At 40.5% G+C, this 17,411-nt stretch overlaps 1 protein-coding gene and 3 non-coding genes across 4 annotated transcripts; 3 read left to right on the forward strand and 1 right to left on the reverse strand.

Annotated features, from left to right (window-relative positions):
* Positions 1-7,396: 7,396 nt before the first annotated feature.
* On the forward strand, positions 7,397-7,468 carry Trnat-cgu. Its single transcript has one exon. It is a non-coding gene; the product is annotated as a tRNA-Thr (tRNA).
* Positions 7,469-7,874: 406 nt separating this feature from the next.
* On the forward strand, positions 7,875-7,946 carry Trnat-cgu. Its single transcript has one exon. It is a non-coding gene; the product is annotated as a tRNA-Thr (tRNA).
* Positions 7,947-8,456: 510 nt separating this feature from the next.
* On the forward strand, positions 8,457-8,528 carry Trnat-cgu. The gene has a single exon. It is a non-coding gene; the product is annotated as a tRNA-Thr (tRNA).
* Positions 8,529-11,316: 2,788 nt separating this feature from the next.
* LOC119561077 (BTB/POZ domain-containing protein KCTD12) lies at positions 11,317-14,195 on the reverse strand. The gene has a single exon (XM_037874937.1). The coding sequence runs from the start codon at positions 14,039-14,041 to the stop codon at positions 13,355-13,357; it is 687 nt and encodes a 228-aa protein (XP_037730865.1). The 5' UTR covers positions 14,042-14,195; the 3' UTR covers positions 11,317-13,354.
* Positions 14,196-17,411: the final 3,216 nt, after the last annotated feature.

The raw sequence follows: 17,411 nt of genomic DNA on the forward strand, positions 1-17,411 counted from the left end.
TTGTTGCAGGCAAAGGTGGCTTTAAAGCAATGGGGAAATTTACAAAATATTTTTTTTGGGTAATTTTACCATGTAAGGAGGTATTCTTTTATCATATTTAAATATTTTACCCAATTTTATTGGAAGCCCTAGAGCATCTAAGCTTCGTTTGTGGGCCTTAACCATTTTGCCATCTTCATTTTTAATGTTACTTTGCCAAGCGAAATGCTTAGCATTTCTTCTGGTCCTTCGGTTTTGACCTTCGGCCTGTCTCTTTTGGCTTTGCGCGGTTTCAGCCGCCTGCAGAATAATTAAAATTCAAAAGTTGGCAGCGGCATTTGTGCATTAATAAATTAGTTGAGCCGGTCTTCTTGGAGGCGGTCTATGGGCACTTAAAAGTCATGAAAATAACCAAATATGCAGATGAAGTTTGTAACAAATGGACGAGAGCAAGGGACCAAGTTTTGTTTTCGGCTTTCAGTTGGCCATTTTATGGCTGCTTTGGGACAGGATGCATTTGCATGCCTAATAATTGAGCTGGCCTTCCAGACTCTCCAGCCATTTAAGACCTTCATCTCCATCTCCTTCGAAGCATATTCCCTCTTAAACCATTTCATTCATTTTTGATGGCACCGAAATGGATTTGGTTATCATAAAAAATTTCGACGGCAACAATAAAGCGAAGCGAAACAATTGAAATCTGAGAGGCTTCAAACTGCTTATCGATTCGAATGCTGCCGTTGTCATAAAAAGCTGAAATTTGTGGCAACCCCTTTTTTCCCATCGGTGGGGAAAACCTGAACGGCGTCCAGGCGTGCGACCCATAAAGGAAACCCATTACATTTTTTATACTTAATGCGGGGCATTTAAAAAATAGCACACAATTTCCACCGAACCGAACCAGTGGGGGGAAAATGTGTGAAAGGATGTTTGAAGGTCACGCCTTGATGACCCCGCCTGCTCCACCTCGATAAGCAGATGCTCCCACTTATTGATTGACTAGGGAAATTAAGCATTGGTCTCGATAATTGAATAATTTAGGCAGAAAGACGTGTATATTTCACTTTGATAGGGCCATAAACATCATTATCGATGCAGTGCACCGGCAAGCGGAAGTTTCAGGTCCTTATTTTCAGGTATTTTTTTTCTTCTTACCTTTCGGGCCAGCCACGTTAAAATGAACATCAGGTGGGCCCTACCTTCACCTGTTCCGAACCCGCCGTTCTGGGGATCACATTAAATGATTTATTGGTCCTTGGTCTGGTCTGCGTGAGTCCCTAAAATTTCATAAATTTCAACCTGCTGGCAGCCTGCGCTTTATGGCAAGGAAAGTTTCTCGAGTTCCCCGAGTGGAGGTCGGGGATAAAGTCAATAAATGGAGCTGCTGTATTATATATTGTTTACTACAACAACATTGTTGCTTTTGCTGCTGTCCACCGCCGCGCCGGTGAAATGCGCTGCTTGGGTCTGTTTAACTTTGCAAATTGCTCCGAAATCAAACATCAAAGTAAAAAGTGCTTACTGTTGCCTTTTCTCTGTTTATTTTTCGCTTCAGCTTCACATTGTTGTGCCGGGCCAACGCTACGTATACTTCTTTTAACCGGTGGCCACTTTTTAAAGTCGGTCAACTGATTGAATATATGTATGCATGACCGTTGGCAGCGCTTTCCGGCATTTCATTTGATAACTGCGGATGGAAAATTTCATTATACTCTCAACCGGACGGAAACGAACGAATTTAATTAAATATTTGCGAGATATAATCGAATTTCAATTCGAACGCAGCATAAATTCCATTACCGTATTCACATGCCGATAATTGAATGTATATCAATTGTTTGCGGTAGCAAATGGTATTTTAATTACGTTATCATCTACGGAAACCAAGTGCGACAAGTATTTGTAAGCTGAGTTACAATGGCAAACCGTAATGCAACGTGTGGAAAATTGCAAATGCGATTCCATTCCCAGGAAAGGAGGGAGAACTATACTATATTTACTAGAAGTCAGGTATTCTATTGTGAGAAAGTGCAGCAGGCACTTTTCTGTAGATGGGGGCACTCCACCCCATCCTATCTTTCCCATCTTCTTTTATATTTTTAGAGCAATCAGACCTCTTTCTCGGCTTTTCTCCAGCGTCCTTCAGTCGGAAAGTTCGTTTCGCAACTGACCTGAGCAGCATGGTAAATTTAACGAAATACGAAAAGTTTGGCAGAAGCAATTCAAACTGGAATGCAGGTGGTCCAGATTCTTTCCAACTGATTTTATATTGTTTATATTTGTTGAGAATTCAAGATAGAAATTCATTTTATTGGAAAAACAAGTGATTGCAATCAGTGCCTTACAGATTAAATTCATTTATTACTCGACATTTAAAGCGATTAGTTCGCCTTCGTTTGATTAACTTGCACTTTCAAGAATTAGAATACACTGTTTACTCATGATAAGCCCGGGGATTACGATGCCTTAGTTTCCAGGGAGAACCGGGCTCAACATTACTCATACGCCCCGTTGAAGGTCTTAATAATTTTCCCTATAACACCCTCACTCTTTCGGTGTTTTTAAGCCTGCCTTCAGTCTCTGTGATTTATTTTCATTTGCCAGCTCCAAAACACCGTTAAAGCGGCTAACAGAGCAACATTTCTTGTGACAAATTCGTAATTTATGTGTTTTACGTTATAAATTGTAGAGCACAAGGAGATTGCGGTTTCTTTTTAATGCCCTGTTTTCTTTTTTCTTGGTTTTGGTGTGTGTGTGTTTGAGTTTCTGGCTTCCTGGATTTTCATTTTGTGCGAAAGATTTCCCCAGGCTTCATGACTTTCGTTTTGGTTTTCTCACTTTAATTTGCTTTGATTTTTCCTGAATTTTCATGCCAATTGGCAGTTAGGTAGCAACGCCCCCGCCCTCCGCGGCACTCCTCTTTTTCGGGCCCCAAAAACTAATTTGCTCGCTGCTAACACAACAGCGTTCTTTCTTTTTCTTTTCCTTCCTTTTTGACAAATTTAAATGCGGCTGATTTCCGCTTCCGTTTCCTGCGGCAGCCATTTTATTTAGACCTGCGGTTTTGCCCGTGTGTTCATTTAAGTCTGCAATTTCGGTTGTTATTTACTTTTATATTTCATTTAGAGAAAGCCACTGCCTTTTTGAGGTTTTTCACATTGTCATTTGGGCATTTATTCCGATTGAATTTCATTCAGTTCCGCGCCAAAGAACAAACGCTTTGCTGCCAATGGCATTTTTCCGGGGCTTAAAGTCGATTACGCTTCGGTTTTTCATTAAATTTCCGCTCGCAGCTCTTGTTTCAATATCAAGGTTTCCCTTTTTTTAAATGCCATCGAGAAATTATTAATGAAGCTATGAGAGCCGAAGGACGAATCAATAATTCACGTCCGATACGTGAGTGTGTGCTCGTGAGGGAGAAACTAATCGAATTTATTAGAACGGCAGCAGAGTCGTCTTACGGAATCGCCAGCGGCTGCGTTCTCTGTGTTCTCGGGTTAGTTATAGCAATGCCGGGCGATATGACCTGGCATGGTCCTCAACATTATTGCCAATATTTATGTTCGCCCCCAGTATGCGAAGCAATTTTCCGACTGCTGCGGCAGGATGGCCTTTGCCGACCTTAACCTCGTCATCATTATCATGGGTGAATGTAGCCATTCCACTTGCATTTCGACGCATGTACGTATTTTCCACGAAAACCCATTAAAGTTTGTCGACAAATTTAGTTTTCAGTTGAGAGTTAAGAGTTGGAAAGAAGTATTCTGAAGGGGACGGCAAAATAGAAACATTTATTATCAGTTTTGTTCTTTTGCCAGGGGTTAATGAGTTTTAAGTTATAGTTTATTGAAACCTTAAAATTTAGATGAATCAATACTTTTACTATAAATCGAAGTAGTGTGTAAAATAGTTTTTTAGATCATTGTTTAGGATATTTATCTAAGCCAATATAGTTTTACAGAGATAAAATCCATTCTGATTTAAAAAAAGCTTATGAAGCCAAATGCTAAAAAGTCCACCACAATCTATTTATTCTAAAATTAAATGATAAACGAAAAGCGAATCAAATTTATTTATACATATGACTACGGTCTAAAAAATGAACCGAATGAAACCGATTTATTAAAAAAACTAAGAAAACTTTGGCAGTTTCATCTATCGTGAAAAAATATATGACTTTGGGCTAATAAGACATGAAACTGTTCCACGTTGAACCTGAATTTTCACCAATTTTTCCTTGACGGATAAATATGAGAGCTTGGAAATCAAAGGAAATTAGTTTGTAGCTTGAGCCAGCGAGTTAGCACCGCATCCTTTGTTCTGTTATCCATTGAAAACTGAAAAACTAAATTGTCACAAGTGCCGCTCACACACACACACGCCCAGCCACTCACCAACACCAGCGCACACTCGCTGACACAGGCACAAAGCCATTGCCGTTCGTTGGCACAAAGCAAAACCACAATGGCCGAAAGGAGGGACATGGTGTGCTGTGGTGTGGGTTGGTGTTAGTTAGTGGGTCCTGTGGCGCGTCCATCACACACCGGGCATGTCCTGCCGTTCCATTGGTATTGCTTGTTTGGCGCTTTGTTCTTTTTGTGCCGCCGCACAAAAAGGACAAAAACTGGTGAAAGCATCCCAGGTAATTTCATTATTCAAATATGTGTATGTGAGAGCCGTGCTGACTGATTGACTGGCTGACTGAGTGACGGGCGACTTTTTGTCCTATGACTGAAGCACTTTGGAGGAAACAAAAAACCTAGAACCAAAACCAGAAGCAGGTCCAAAAACAAAGACCACTTCCGTTCATTTCGACTTCCGTGCCTTGTTTATTTGCACTTCAATTAATTACGCCTCCATTTCCCCCTCTATCTTCTCTATTAATGGCAAATTTCATGCATTCTTTATGGTAATTTGGCTTGGCCAGTTTCCGCAGCTTTTGTCAAATTGTTTTTCGTGCCTCATTAAGTGAGGCGGCCAATATTGCTATCTCTGTTCACGGACAGCCTGCGGCGAGGGCGTTTAATTTGTTTCAGATGACTTTTGATTATTTTAGCAATGGGATTTACGGCCGGCCATAAATAAATATATATTAGGTGCCACCAGCGCATTGTATTGGCTGTTGAAAGGCGTTTAATTTCGAATTTAACCATCTGGAAGTTGGAATAATTAATGTCAATAAAAAATGTAAATAAGCCCTACTATGGAGGTTGCCCCTATCTGTGAATTTTTCCCTAATTCAAGGACATGGCCTAACCATCCTGCCTAACCAATCGTAGCTGCTCACAAACCGCAAATATTTTAATCAGGAATGGGTCTTGCCGCTTGAGGAATTTCCTCGGCTTGGCCAGATCTCAAAAAATCAAACCCCAAATAAAGATGCAAACCCACTGAGTAGTTGAGGGCGGCGGGTCACTTCTCAAGGCATATGCCAAAGGTCACAACTCGTTGGGCAGCTTGCAATAAATTAGCTTCTTGGCCCAACGATTTTGGGCGTGCTTCTCGGGCCATTTTCTTTAATTTTCGCCTGCTGTTTTTGGCTGTAAGTTTGGTTATAAATTCTGCCGTTTAGCTTCATTTATCACAGATGTACATAATATGTCTGTAAGTTGCTTTGTGCGGGTTGAAAATCAATAAACATGTGGCAGTTTCCAAGTTCTCTTCCTAATTCCAGTTTTGACAGCAATTAATCAGGACCCGCGCTTGCGTGCAATTAGTGCTGCCATCAAACACCATAAATTGCTTTCTGCTGCCTACTAATGGGAACTCGAAGAAGAACCGGGGAACCCCTTTTACGAGGCGCGTGCATGAAAAATTCAAATCACTTGATTAGTGGCAATTAATTTGGCCAACGCCGTTGCGTAAATCACTTAGCCAGCGAACGTTAACAGTACCTACATATATGGCAACGGGCCTATCCGGTAAAGTCCCAAGGGAGGGGCGAAATACCATGTTTATGCGGGCTAAACACTGTGACTTTTGGTTACCTAGAACAAGTTAATAGTTCTTATCAACTGAGACAAAAAGGAAACTACCCTTATCAACGCTGTGATATATTGTTCCCAGGTCGAGAATTACCTTTGCCATATCGCGATATTATCATTGTATATTATTGCTGTTCCCCGACATTCTGTTTCAGAAACTCTTGTTTATGGTTCTAGTTATGGCGGGTGTTAATGGCTCGTTTGCGTGCCCCAACGCCACTTGTTTTGACCTTGCCCAAGTTCTGACTTTACACCATGAAATATATTTATTTTTTCCTTTAAAAATGTATTTTTAAAATGTTAGCATAAATATTATTTTTTTTAACATTATATAAAAATATTCAATTGATTTATTATCAAAGTATAAACTAAAATTAAATAAAATAGCCACTTTCCAAATTTACTTGTTTAAAATATATAACATTATTGAATAAAAAATCATTAATAACGTGAAATAGAATAATTATTTGAATAGAATAATACCTAGTTGAAGCAAATTAATAAAATCATATTTTTGTGGATCTACAAAATGGTAAGAAATTAGGCGCAAAATTACTAATATAAACTCATTCCGGTGTATCTTTGGGTATGGCTTGGCCGGTTCAATTTGTTACTAATAGGATTGTCACTCACATATCGCAGACATCTGTTGGATAGCGTTCTCCACTGCCATCCCATCCAGCTAGGGTTGGGAAAAGGTGCCATCACTCACCGCAACTGTGTTGTGTGACAAGTGAATTTGTCATGGGCTGCTCAAGTTGAAACAAAGCCAAGGCCGGGCAACAGAAAATGGCTTGTATTTTGTCCTCGAAAAGGAGTCTGCGGTCTGCGGAGAAATTTGAATTTATGTTAGGGGCCGCAAAAAGGGAAATACTTTCATTTGGAGCTGCCACAAAGCATTTCCGCTTTGTGGCACTCACATAATGCAGAATGTGTGTTTGTCCTTTTGACAATGAGTGATGTTTCTGTGAGTCTTGGTCAACACCAGCAGACACTGCAAACAAAAACAGCATGTGGCCGGGCATCGTGATGGATAGCCACATATTAACTGTCTAATGCATATTGCAATTACAAAATAGGTCGTCTATTAGTTAATAGCCTCTCTGTGTGTTTGCTGAAAATGATACTACTTCTGCAGAAGAAATTCAAAGGTTTTCAGCTAATTACTGGACTATCTTATCTTAAAATACCAAGCAGATAACGTAGTAAGATAAATTATTAATTAATTTTCATTGGCTGTTGAATTTTAAGTTTACATGTTCTACTTATTTCAATTTGTTTACATTTTAGTAGAATGATTTTAAATGAAGTTATAGAATAAAGTCAGAATTAATACATTCTCACTGCGCATGCGCTCCTGCGTCACTTCCTCTCATTCTCTCTCTCACTCGGCGTTCATTTCGAATGTGCCATTTGGCGGCGGCAAGAACGTGGCCTCTTTAGCTCAGTGGTAGAGCGTTGGTCTCGTAAACCAAAGGCCGTGAGTTCAACCCTCACAGGAGGCAACTTGGAATGATAAATTTTTTTTTTATATTAAGGAATTTTAAGCTTATCACTTTTTTAAAATAAGGTTTTGTTTGAGTCGCCTGCTTAGTTGTTGTTAAACTGTTTTTGCCAGTACAAAACCGCAAAGAACAAACACGCTTTGGTGTGATAAAGCTCAAATGCCAAATGGGAAAAATTCTAATCTAAACTGAATAAAACAAAATAATTTTGTTTTGTTTCTTCACTTTAATGTGCGATCACTGTATTTAGTATAACCATTTATTCATTTTAGTGAAATACAACACTTATTAAAATAAGCAAATGACTCACGATCGGTCACTGAAAATTCTAACAGCATGCTATCTCTTTCTTTAAACCGCTCACAGTGTTATAATGTTCAAGCTATTTGGCGGCGATCCCCTCGTCGCCTCTTTAGCTCAGTGGTAGAGCGTTGGTCTCGTAAACCAAAGGCCGTGAGTTCAACCCTCACAGGAGGCAACATCAATAAACCGATTTTTTTTTTTGAAAACCAAGGACAATAAATATTATGAACTAAATATTAAATGTATTAACAATAGGTAAGTATGTTAAACTAAAAGTAGGTTCTAAGATCTAGGCTTTCATTCGTTTCCTAGGACTAAAACCTAATTTTAAGTTTAACATTGAAAGAGAAGTCGATCCTGAATGGCTTTAGTTTAGTTTTATTATGTACTTATCTAATTCCTTAATTTGATTCCATCTTAATATCACCCGTTTGCGCAACAACATTTAATATAATCAATATAATGGTGCTACTTAATAATTTAAAATTTTTTATTGTTTTACGTTTCGAGCATTCACTGTATTGAGCACTTAAATGTTATAACAAAACACTCTTTTTATTTTTAAAAGAAACAATCTCACGATCTGTTCGCCTGATATTTCTAACAACCCTCTTTTGTTATCTTCACTTGCCGCTCACAACACAGCGTTGTTACCTATAAGCCATTTGGCGGCGCTCTCCGCATCGCCTCTTTAGCTCAGTGGTAGAGCGTTGGTCTCGTAAACCAAAGGCCGTGAGTTCAACCCTCACAGGAGGCAGCTGAACAAGGAAATTTTTTTTTTTTCCTTTTATTTATTATGTTTTAATGAGTTTATCCTGTATTTTATATATTAACTCTTTAAGTAGGTATACCGAGGAGAAAGGTTAAGTTTGTTTGATTTAAAGGGGCCTTTCATTTGGCTTTCAGGGTAGTAACTTGCGTGAAAGGCATGACTATAGTTACGTTGCTTTTCTTGGGCCCAAGTGATATTTTATGACTGTCGTACTAACACATTGCACTGTTCACACGCACGTGTGGGCCTTTAAAACTAACGGCAGTACGAGTTGTAAATAGGGTTTCGGGGCCTGTATGGTGAATGATGCGGTCATTATGGCCATGTATCTGCGTGGGATGCTGGGAGGGCGAACATATGTGGACGTGCAATGATTATGTACTGGTTCACACTTATGTACGTACGAAGCTTACTTGCCTGTTTGTGTTTGAGCGTTATTAGGGGAAATGTTTGCCAGGACATAAAATGCGGAAATAAAAATAAATTTAAGCAAATTGCAAATATGGCAGCCAATACACACGTCCATTGACCATAAGCACGCTCAACTTAATTACACTTATCTTCATTCGAGTTCCATTATTGGCACAGTATATCATTAGGAGCTCAAGATAACCGTAAATCAATAAATTGATTTAATCGACGCTACTTATTATGAACTGATAACTATGAACTTATGAACTTTGTTTATCTTCACCCATAAAACTGTCTGATAATACTCTTAATGACATAAGCTTTCCGCTCTTTGCCTAATGAATTTATGGGGCAGTACGTCTGTCGTATTTTATTATTATTAAAAGGGCAGCATTTGTATTTGTATTGAGCTCTGTGGTCTTAGAGGGGTTACAAATTAAAACTTCCCACTTAAATTATTTAAAGAAATGTGTGTTTGCTAAAGCATTTCTGTGGGAATCGTCCTGGTGGCCCTTTAACCTGAGTTAAATAACCCTTAAATAATACTCCCATTTAGCCAACCTGTGCTATGGTAATTAAGGTGTAAATTGGGCCCCATTAAAGTGAGCCACACTTTCCATTTCGCTCGGCAATAAAGGTAACCGTCGTGCACGAAACCGAGTTAAGCCTGAGAAGCTCAAACTTTTGCAACTTTTTGCATATTCGTCAGCAGACAGGATGCCTTATTGAGGACGGCTTTAAGTAATCTCGTCGCGACCTATGCTAAATTTATATTTATGAATTAATAAAGCACGCAGATGACACTTTTGTTGTATAGCCGCCAGCTGAGGACGGCTGGTTTGGGTACCGCCTTCCCACTTCGTTTCGGGACTAATTGAAAATGACAGGGTGCCTGCGCTTTTTGTTGCTGCCGGCGGCTGAGCACCGGGAAAATGTTAATCAACGGGGCATCTTGCCTATGGAAAAATCAAATCAAGGTAATTTACCGTAAGAGACAAAAAGGCATCATTTCATTTCCCAGGCTCAGAAATCGACAACACATCCGTCGCCTTTTCCACTCTGTCTTCGGGTGTGAGTAAGTGTTTCTGTCTGTGTGTATTTTGAGAAAAATGTAGATTATTTTATTTTAAATTAAAAAAAAAAAACAATTGAGTTTCCTTAAATAAATATTCTATACAAAACATTAGTTTGTTATCATACGCTTAAGTTCAACATCTAATATTTATTGATTCAAAAACAAAAGATGGATAAAGCAGGAAAACTATATAATTTGTGAAAGATTTCTTTTCTGACCAAAAATGTTACCCTATTTCTTTAAAATATTTATATTTTTCTCAGTGCAGTGTGGAGTTAGGAGGGCCAAGTATTTGCCCTGTAATTTATATGCGCACAGCAGATACGAAAAATTCACCGTCGAGTTGGCTGCTATCTTACCTCATTCTGGACCCCCAATTTGCATATTGTGTACATCTTGAGTTCGCACAGTCAATAACCGTCTTCCCCACGTCCTCCACGCAGACACTCCCCCACACAAAATGATATCCTCGCTGTTGCTTAGTATGCAGGTGGCACGTCAGCTCATCTTGGGGTCTTTATTCTGGGTCTGCTTTTGGGCACTGCATTTCCGATTGGCGCCAACTTTCGCCTCCATTTTATTGGTATACCTTTTCGGGCTCTGAAGCACACACTTCAACACGCTGAGCCCCACAAAACAGGGAAATTGCAAAATACAAGAAAGCATTTTTCCTTTTAATTTCAGCATTTCACGCAGCCACTCCCCCATTTTTGTGTTTTTTGTGTTTTGTGAGGCAGGTCCTAAGAGTCGAGTGAAATGACTGTTGCCTGCTTTGAGTTTAAACAAATGCGGAATTGTTGCTGCCGCTTTAATGCCGCCTTCATTCATCTACCCGATTTTCAGCTATTTATATTTAGACTTTTATTCCAGCCAACTTTTGGAGGCTGTTTTTTCCATGCTAACCCCCTTGCGCAAAAGTTCTGTTTGCCATTGTTTGTCCTCTTATTTTTGTTGGCTCGACTGGGTTGTTTGTTTTATTTTCAATGTATATTTGATTCCTTTATGATTGTGTTGGCATTTTTGTTTTTATTTGTTTAGCCGTCAATTTTAATGAGCTGTCGCTAGATGGGAGCTGGCAGCTCATAAATTTTACATTCCGCTATCAATGTCAGCGAATTTGGTTGGCAAAAAACCCATAATTTATTCATCGGATTTAATAATGCAGCGCACAAATTTCGTAGGCCACGGCCTATTAATTAGCGAAGGATAAGCAAATAAAAATAAGCAATTTACCCTAAAAAGGATCATAAAATGCACCTGCACCCAAATTAACTTCATTCGTTTTTGGTTTCTTTAATTTATTGTTTGGTTTTCGCTTTTCGCAAGTTATACCTCTTTACATACATATGCTTGCTTAGTCGCACTTTGATAGGCTATTTTAGCAGTTTTACTTTGCGCTTCTCTAAATACATTTTACATTTCGTTTTAGTTAATTTAAATTAGTTTCAGTTTAATTTAATTAATGATACAATACATTTCCGTCGCCTTGCCTCTGCAATTTGGATTCAATTACATATAATACTAAACATTTATAAGATACTTTCAATATCGACAATTGTTTTAATATATAATTAGGTATATATATATAGATATATGTGTATAACGATTCATATTATCTGTGTAAGAGCCGTGAACTCACATCGAGTCAGTAGTCGGTATATAATGGAGCCTAATAGTTTTCTCATGAATATTACCACGTTATTGCTGATGATTACATATATGTGTGTTTGCAGCACGCTTCCTTACACACGATTTAAAGAATTTATAGATTTATACAAATTTGTTCGTATAATTCATGGCTGTTTTGTTTCAATGTTGCGCATCGGCATTTTCATTTCAAATTTCCGCCCATAAATTCCCCTTCATGTGGACATGAATTCAGCAACAAACCTGCGGAAATGTCGAAAACGCGATGCGAGATATGTCAGCGAAAAACATTTTCATGAATTCGCTCCGTAAATGGATAAAATCAATAATAACAGAGGGGTTCCAAAAGTTCAGCAAATTTAGTTTCGTATGTGGTGTCGTATTCCCAACTTGATTCTGGAAGTCCTTGTGACCATTTGGTTTTTGGTTTTTGGCATTTCTCATTACAGTTTACTAATAAATCATACAATCGAATGGGGATAGTATCAATGAGTTTTCTCATTTGGCTTCGTCAAGTGATGAGTGGTAAATGATGATTGCTTTTCTGGCAGATGAAGGGGGTTATTTTATGAGTGGCTCAGCTATTTTCTAAAATTCACTATTGAATCATTTCCAATTGTTGCGCCAGGACTCTAGGTTTATCGCTCCTCAAAAAATGCCAGGCCAAATGTGGCCTACAAATCCGGCCATATGCTTGTCCCAAGCCATTTTGTTGAATCGGAAACGATTCAAGAGTTATTGCAAAAGGGCATATCTTATGACAGCCGTTGTTTGGTTTGTATTCATATTTGTATAGGGTACTTCACTAATATCGATTTGTGTTTGAGTTTTATGGATTGCAGGCTGCTTTTCAGCTTCGGTCAACATATATTTGGGGCCACATGTTGTTCGCCATTATCCTATTTCGCTATTTGTATATTCTTTACTTCAAGTTTCGACTTTTATTAGACTAATAAAACTTTAGATTTAGCATTTGCTTGAGTTGTTTGCTTGTGGTATCTGTTGCTACTATATTTCGTTAGTTTTCAAAGAGTAACCCGTATTTCAAATTGTTCAGTGTGATTTCAGTGTGATTGATTGACCACAAATACGTTTATCCAGCTGGCGAGGTTGCCCTTGCCTCGTTTGAGTTTATTTCATTGGATCTGATCTGTTTTATGTCTTCCTCTCATCTTGTTTACACTGCACTGCATCAACAAAAGTTGGGGCTAATAAAATGTTGGCATTGTTTTTGTTATTTTGTTATCTGCACTTGCCAAATTGTTTTCACTTGTTGTCAGCCAGTAAATCCAAACTCGTTTTTATTCATCAAAGAGCTGCTCGTAATATCCAATTTAATGGGGGCCCACCGTGATTTATAGATAAACGTAAAGCAAATAATTAAATACACACTCCCTCATTAAGTTATCCATGTATGTCAACAATTTTCTAGACTTAAGTGTGGATTGTTAGTTCAATTGTACATTTGAAATGTTCCCATTTGTATATCAAGAGGTGGGTTGAAACTCAAGCCATTGAATTCTGTGCGGCCTCCTTGTCTCGGCCATTAATAAAGGTTAATCCGTGGAATACTGATGGGTATGGCAAAGGAGGCTTATGTCGAAATGAGTTCCGCACAAATGAAAAATAACGATACAGAGCTGGGGTGTTGGGTGGGGTGCTCTCAAGTCGTAGTTCCCTAATCCCGGATGAAGACGAACTCGTTGTAGTGGTTCCAGCGATTCTCCTCGGTGTCCACACCCGGTTTGGGTTCCGCCGCCGAGCCGGCGGTTCCGGATCCGCAGCTTCCGGCCAGGCGGTAACCATGATCGTGCAGATTGTCGAAGGCCTGCTCGATATAGCAGTGCTTCAGGAAGAACCTCGAGGTATATCGATCCGTACCGCCATGATCGGGATCCCGAGACTCATTGAGAGTATCGCCAAAGACCTCGCGGCACTGGGCCACCCGTCCGCATACCAGGATGCGCGACAACTTCCGGAACTTCACATCGGCCAGGCCATCCTTGCCGAACTGGAAGCTGCCGCGGTAGCCGATGGTGATGCAGCCTGGCGGCCGGGCGTCCCGCTCCCCGCGGATGCACTCCAGCATGGCGGCCAGCTTGAAGTGCTCCGCCTCGCGCAACAGCCGCTGGCGCTCGCGGAATCCCTCGGGCAGGTGCAGCGCCTTGTCGCGCAGGAAGTCCAGGATGTAGCGGAAGAGGACGCCGTCACGGTCCAGGAAGTAGCGACCCTTGCTGTCCTTGGCCAGCGAATCGCGACCCTCGCCAAAGAGCTCGGCCAGCAGCGTGGTCTTGTCCGCCAGCAGAGTGGCCATTGTGGTCGTGTAGCTCACGCCGCCCACATTTAGCTCCACGATTTCGGGCATGATTTATAGGGTTTTACCACGGATCGGTTATAATGCCAATTTGATCTAAGCACACATACGGACCAGCACTCGCGCACACAGAGCTATCTGGGTTTGTTTACAGGCTCTTTTAAGGCTGCTTGTGTCCTTAAACGCGTCCGCACTCGTTCAGGTCTCGTGTCGAACTGAAAGGGGAACTTCTGGCCAGGCCAAAAGCAAAAGCCAAAACGCTTTTCACTCGCCCGTTGGTGTACATCTGTGTGTATGCATTGGGGAAGAGGCGAGATTTTCCTGAAAACTCTCTCTCTATATCTCTCAGTTTCTGTGGCCTGCGCACTCGCTGGCCATGTTATGATATTGGATATTATTGTTTAACAAGTGGTTAAATTTCTAAAATGTGCACGGTTACTTCTGGCAATATGTAGACGCTCGAAGGATTGCCCTTCTTTTGCCGCCCGCATGTTATTAATTTGACGAGGGTCCGCAGTGCGTATGCTTAATGGCCAATATGCTGGATTACTCGGTTCGAAACGGTTGTTTAATGCCAGTGATGCTGCCTTAATTTTGCAGCATTAGCATTCAGCTGGCGTAAAGTGGGTTCCCGCTTTCAGGGGGCAAAGTTCGCCAGTCATGTCATAACAAATTATGGCACATGGCATGCTTTAAGGCGTCGCACATACTTTGTGCCCCGGCATGCCAACTATCCTGGTTTATATTTTTTTAGGGCATGTGGTGGGGGGTGAAAGGCTGCGCCGAGTGGCAACAGGCGCTGACAATTTGACACCGTGACACTGACATTAACATGCCACAGCAAGCAATGCAACTGGTTGGGCTGGGCTGCCTTGGCCAGTTTTGGCCTCGTGCCAAATGGGCCACTCAGCCCTCGGTTTGGGCCACACCAGAATACCATAGTACCCGAATACCAGAATGCCAGACTGCCTGGCGGAGGGCTCACCTGTTTGCTGTTGCTGTGGCTGCCGCCCTTCGCTGTTAACATTTCGCAAAAAGTCCTGTTTGCCAGGCCCATGCGTGCCACTCGCTGCAATTGAATCAACAACAGCGGCAATAACGAATTCGCAGCTCTCTGGCCTACTCCCCCTTATAAACCCCTTCCTCAACAACTGCGTTAGCCCTTTGACACGGCCGAGAAGAGCTGGGGATACACACAGACACAGGCTGCGAAAAAATAACAACAACATGCGAAGTTTCCAACTCAATCCTTTTCTTGAGGTATCTGCGTTTATAATTGTGCGTTACTCATGAATAAGAATTATACTTCATTATCCAGAAAATTAAAAAATTTTATATTTTTAAAGGACTTATCGCTCGACATCTTTTGTTTACTGCCTAAAAATATTGTTCTTATAATATTATAATCTTGAACAAAATAATTATTTTCTAATTATATGAATTAAAACTCTAATAAAAATATAACTTAATGTTCTTATATAAGATGGTTTAGTTATTTGTATTTAGGTCTATTTATAAATCGATCCATCTACACCTTTCTTTCGAAATCTTCCCTTAATAAATCTTCAGGAGAAGTCATCATCGAGCAAGTATACCATGATTTTGCAATATATCTTTGATTTATATAATTTTAAGAAGCATACAACTTGAGTGAAGCTTCTATTATCTTTTAGGGACACGGATCTATTTAGCTTGGGAAATATAAGCATAAGTAAATGTAAGATAATTTGTTCTCTGTGTGCATACCAATACACAAGTCTACTGCTAATTGCAATGAAAACTTGGCTGTCGTGGGTTGGGGTATGGCTTTTAGAGCGTTTAACCCGCCCGAACCCCTTGAGTTTGCCGCCATTCGCTTGCTTACTCCGCTCATTTCCGTATCCGGTTGCGGCTGCTGCGGTCTCTCGCTCCCTCTCGCTTTCTCCCCCGCCGAGTATATATACCCGTCTCACTATCCAGCTAATGCTGCTCCTGCTTATCAGACCCCCGCCCTTTTTGCCTGCCCTTTAAGGCTTTCGCGGCCATGAATTGCGGTTTTTGGCACGCATTAAGATGGCGCAACACTTTACGCGCCATTACGCGCTGCATCCGTGTGTGTGTGTATCTGTGTGTGATTGTGAGTGCTTGTTCGTGTGAGTGGGAGATGGCATTACTCTCTGGCGGATTCCGTAGTTCCTTTCCGTTTCTGTCCATGCCGTGAATGCCCCTTGTTTGTCTGGCTGACTGGCGCGATTTAAATTGATTTTGTCTGGCGACCACCTTCACCCACACAAACACGCGCTTGCCACTTTGTATCTGTGTGTGTGGGGCTGTTTGTATCTATGTGTGCTGGGGCTGGAGCACTTTGTTTTGACAACGCGCCAAATTGTCGCCCCTCACTTAGCCAAAGCAGTTTGCATGCTATTTCTGGTTTGTTTGCCTGTTTACCTTTGGGGACTGTCAGATCCTCGGAACGCCAAGATGGGTTCTAATGGGTTGGGTGAGCCACCTAAGCGATAAGGTCTGAATGGAAGCCCTTCTAGGTATTGTGCCTTTTGAAGCCGCACACTTACGAACCTGTTATGACCTCGTCGCTACCATTTAGGGTTCTCGAGTTCCCAAAATAAACTTTCGCACTCCAAGGCTTTCCTCGTGCCAATCAGATTTCCAGTGCAAATTGTGCATTTGATTTCCCTGGATAAATTTGGCACATTGGCATTGACAGAGCAAACAAAATTGGCATGCCCCAAAATGCAAAACAAATGAAGTCAAATCAGCAAAAGCTTCAATCAACAACAATCGAAACATTTCACACCACCACCCCACCCAAAATTGGCGGTTTTAAACTGATAATCATATTAGGAGAATGGCCAATAATCATGTAGGTCAAGGAAAAATAAATCAACTGCCCTTATCAGCTATTGGAAATGCAGATACTCGATGAGGCTGAGATATTACATCATTAATAAATAAAATATAATACGTGTATGAGTTTAAGTTATAAATGCTGATTAATATTAATGATTATTTTGTAAGTTGTATGTAAATATCTATAAGATATTAATTTGGGAGAGACTTTATCTTTATAGGTTGTGAAGATATGTCACAATTAAAAAGTTGTAGAGGTTTTTACTTACTTTTAACTTTACTTACTTTTTAAAATGGACTCCCGAAGAACATTTATGATATAAAGACATTTATTTAATGATTTTTTCCACATGTTATATTGGTATGTTTCAAAAATCCTTTAACCAACGTTGGTCTATAGATTGGCCGCGTGTCTGAAATGGATTTGCGAAAGACTTGCACTAATTGCCACTAGAGTACTCAGCCCGAGCACTTATGCAAATGCACGCAGTAGTGCCCGTGTGGTTAAGTGAGCCCCAGGATGTGGGTCCTGGTATGCGTGTGCATAATGCCAGCGATTTGCCTAGCTTAAAAT

Source organism: Drosophila subpulchrella, chromosome 3R, assembly GCF_014743375.2.
Source record: "Drosophila subpulchrella strain 33 F10 #4 breed RU33 chromosome 3R, RU_Dsub_v1.1 Primary Assembly, whole genome shotgun sequence".
In the NCBI taxonomy this organism is placed as follows: domain Eukaryota; kingdom Metazoa; phylum Arthropoda; class Insecta; order Diptera; family Drosophilidae; genus Drosophila; species Drosophila subpulchrella.